Source organism: Nicotiana tabacum, chromosome 23, assembly GCF_000715075.1.
Source record: "Nicotiana tabacum cultivar K326 chromosome 23, ASM71507v2, whole genome shotgun sequence".
In the NCBI taxonomy this organism is placed as follows: Eukaryota; Viridiplantae; Streptophyta; class Magnoliopsida; order Solanales; family Solanaceae; genus Nicotiana; species Nicotiana tabacum.
The window spans coordinates 128,121,791-128,125,718 of NC_134102.1; the positions used below are offsets into that span (position 1 = coordinate 128,121,791).

Consider the following 3,928-nt stretch of genomic DNA (forward strand, 5'->3'; position numbering starts at 1 on the left):
GGCCTATTTGTACCCAGCTACAATCTCTTCCCTTATAAAATAAAAAAGGGCCCCTCGGCCAATCGTCACTCGACATCTCGAAAGCGGATCAATACAAAACCATGTGATCTGTACTTGTTTACGTACTGCCCCTTAAGCCTAGGGTTTCGTCGTACCCTGCTTACTCTTCTTTCACTTTCACTAGCATATACTTATCTTTTTTTTATTAGCTTATTTATAAAATGGTATCAGCATTTGAGATGACTCTCTCCGGCCAATCCTCAGTCGTCCGTCCTTGCTTAGAACCACTATCTCTTGATTGATCTATTTTTTTGTACCTTTACAGCTCGCTCTGTAAGTTCACTCTCATCGAGGTCCACACAATAATGCTTAGGGATGAAGAGAACACTAATATGATGAACAATCCTCTGCCTACTCACACCAATGGGCCAGTAGTCGGAATGATTTGTGAAGATAGAGAATTTGATCCGGCAGTAAAGGCTTCAAGATGAATATTAGGCACGACAGGAACATGCCTTTTATGATGTAGGACAATTTTGTAGATGTAAGTAATTCAATTGATTAAGGTATCATGCTGATAACGTGTTATAAAATAAAAGCAACTTAGTAAAACATGAACAAGACATGTTGTTATGAAATAAAAGCAATTTAGTAAAACATGAACAAGAAACGGAGATAGAGAGAAGAAAGAAATTTTCTTCTTCAATTGTGTGTATTTTCTTATCTATTACAAGGCCTTTATATAGATATGAAAAGTAAAGAAAAATATGTCATTAAGTATTTGAGAAGATCATGGAGTAAAAATAGACATCCACCATAATTTAATTTTTCATATAACATAAATAACTTAGTCAAATTTTATTTTTTTCTTAAACTGAAAGTCAAGATAAGTCATACAAAAGGGGTTGGCCGTTGGAGATAGTAATTGACAATCAAGATTGTCGGTTGACAGCACAAAAGACACAATCAAGAAGATAATTATAATTGGCCTCTTCCATTTGCTAAACTACAAAGGAACGCCTAATTATTGGTAGTGCCTTGAATAACAAGTAGAATCATTGTCGTCCTCGAGGGTGTGACTCAATGTATAAATTTTGAAGAATAATTTTTTTCTCAATTATCTAAACCTTGGTAGTTAGTAGGGAGAGCTATCAGGTGAAATAGTTGAAGTGCGCGTGCGCTACTTCCACCACCACCACCACCACGAAGAATAACAACAAACTTAGTCTAATCTCACAAAATGGGGTCTGAGGAGGATAGAGCGAACGCAGTTTTACCCCTACCTTGAAAAGATAGAGATGTTGTTTCAATAAAAAAGACATTGGTTTGTTGTTGTTATTACACCGAATTTCTCTTTTTTCTGCCGGTTCGAACACCGTCGTCATTTAAAAAAAAACTATGTAGCATCATTGTGGATCTTGTTACATTATATTTCGAAATCAATTGATCCCTAAATTAAATTGTAACTAGATATACCATAAAAGAAAAAAGAGAAATCGTTTGGATTGGAGGCCAAAGTGAACCCCAAATCCCTTAAAGAATTAGACATCTCTTCTCTTGAACCACTATTACTAGTTTATTGGTAGTGCAATGGAGAAAGTGGTTGTGTCTGGTTTTGAATTTTCATGAGCTTCTGCTGCTGCTTCCAATGTGCTGCTGCTTTTAATTGTAGAAGTAGACAATTGGAGATTGGAAGAAGTAAGTTCCACGTGCTTTCTTGGACGCTGGCGTCCTCTATGCATGTGTTTCTCACAATACTTCTGGTTTTGAACCACATTTCTGCTACACCTCCATTTCTTGCCATCACTTCTCCTACACCTTCTTGGTTCTGCTTCCATGTTACTTTTAAGTTCCCAACCAAAGTGACCATACCCCATCACTGCAAAAACACAACAAATTCTATTACATTTGGTCCATATTATTTGTCTAAATTACCGTATATATCTCTCTTAAACGCTCACTTAATTAACACTCTACTAATTTAAATAATAATAAGTCAAATCGACTAACATTTAGGCAGGTGGGAGTAAAACATAGCCCACCGCAAATCATTAGACGTGACTTTTGGTTAAGTTGTATGCACATGAGCAACGAGGCTTAATTTTTGCTTTTAAAGGATAATTATATGCGGAATAGCAAGATAGACACTCATAGTTCCACGAGATTGTCAATGAAAGACAAAATTGATTGACTCTCAAAGAGTAAATCTTGACATTCAACTCGAAGAAGGAACTAACCTTATAACAACATTAACACATCACTCTGCATGTTTACTAAACCAAAGTAGAAATATTTTTTGGGTATAACTTTGAATCCAATTCCATCCACACACAAAAAAAAAAAAAACAAAGGAAAAAATTCTATACTAAGAGCAATTGGGGTGATGTGGATAGATACCATACCGAAGACCTTTTACAGAGCAAGTAATAGACTTGAATATAGGAATAATGAGATGAGAGGGAACAGGTATCCCAGCTTCAATGTACTTGTAGATGAAAAATTGTTGCTCTAGTTCTTGTCTTTGTAGGAATGTAAATCCATATCCACTAGTATTAAACTTTGAATAGCTACTATTTTCATGATTGTCACCATGTTGGCTAAGCTCAAGATTCAACCCAAGTTCAGTGGAACATTTCCCTTCTTCTCCATTTGACACTGCACATAATTAATAACAAAAAGAAGAATGAGATAATAGAGATAGTAAAATTTAAAAGAAATCTTTTGAAAGAAAAGATACCATCATAGTAGTCTTTTTTGCTAGCAATATTATTGGGAGGTGGGATTTTGAGGTCCATGGCAGACCAATATTTTGATATTTTATCTTCTCTAACTTTTTGTTGATTTTAATATTCTCTTCTCATATTGTGGCTTTTGTGCTGATTCAGATAAAACAATGACAGAAGAGGAACACATTGGCAGAGCGTACTGCAAAGTCTTCTGACATAGTCAGAAATTTTGGCAGCTCCCATTTTTAGATTGTGGGCCGCTTAACCTTTCTACTGTGTGTATATCAGCAATAAACTTAAATCCTCTTATTAGCCCTGTATTAGTAAAAAATAGACTCGCCACGTGGGTCTATTAAATGGCGACACATGTCAGCAAAGTTATGAGAAAAGTAAAGAATGACATGCAAAGGTGACATGTGAAACACCCTCGGGACCGAGCATACTCGTACCGTGCCTGTTAGTCTCGAAACTGACCATCATAGAATAGCTCCGGATCAGTTATGGGAGAATAGCTCATAATTATAAATGAGGAAAGAATCAATTACATGGGATTTACCATCATTACGCCATCAGTTACAAATCAATTATGTAATGTACAATAAATGCAATAAATAATTATAACGGTCAGAACAAGACAATCAATTACGAGATTGATTCAACAGGCACAAGAATGACTCAACAGGTACGAGATTGACTCAACATGTACGGAATTGACTCATCAGTTACGGAATTAACTCAACAGTTATGGAATTAACTCATCAGTTACGGATATAACACATCAGTTATGAAATTTCACTATTTACACAGCTGTTACAAGTTTTCCAAAATAACGGATGGATTGAGTAAATGCTCATAATGGAACCATAATTCAAGGAGAATAATTACTTAGATTTAGCCCTATAAATAGATACACTTTTATCACCATCGGGGGAATCTAATTTTCTTCTCTACAATTCTATAAATTGTAATCCATAGCATCTTGCTCCCAAGTTAGCCATAATTCGGTCATTCAAGCTCTGTTCGGCTCATCATCCTATCAAGGATCATTCAATAAGAATCATTTCTTCTCCACTTTATTTTTATTATATTATCTATCATTGAATTTATTTTTCACTTCTCTATCACGTTGTATTAACGAAAATTTATATCTTTCGGATCAAATCTGTTGCTTGTGGCCCGTCATATAAAATTTATTACTTTGA

At 35.2% G+C, this 3,928-nt stretch overlaps 1 protein-coding gene across 1 annotated transcript; it reads right to left on the bottom strand.

Moving 5' to 3' along the window:
* Window positions 1–1,384: 1,384 nt before the first annotated feature.
* LOC107809526 (uncharacterized) lies at window positions 1,385–2,885 on the bottom strand. Its single transcript, XM_016634177.2, has 3 exons — window positions 2,738–2,885; window positions 2,403–2,655; window positions 1,385–1,879 (listed from the first exon to the last, which is right to left on the bottom strand). Exons 1-3 carry the CDS (start codon window positions 2,793–2,795, stop codon window positions 1,846–1,848), a joined length of 345 nt encoding a protein of 114 aa, XP_016489663.1. The 5' UTR covers window positions 2,796–2,885; the 3' UTR covers window positions 1,385–1,845.
* Between the last annotated feature and the right edge of the window lie 1,043 nt (window positions 2,886–3,928).

What these genes read in the sequence shown, in the direction of transcription:
- LOC107809526 (XM_016634177.2), bottom strand. Translation starts at nt 2,795, where the DNA reads ATGGACCTCAAAATCCCACCTCCCAATAATATTGCTAGCAAAAAAGAC. An exon ending in CAAAAAAGACTACTATGATG is followed by an intron (nt 2,656 to 2,737) that starts GTATCTTTTCTT and finishes AATTATGTGCAG; the next exon opens with TGTCAAATGGAGAAGAAGGG. An exon ending in TGCTCTGTAAAAGGTCTTCG is followed by an intron (nt 1,880 to 2,402) that starts GTATGGTATCTA and finishes GTGTTTTTGCAG; the next exon opens with TGATGGGGTATGGTCACTTT.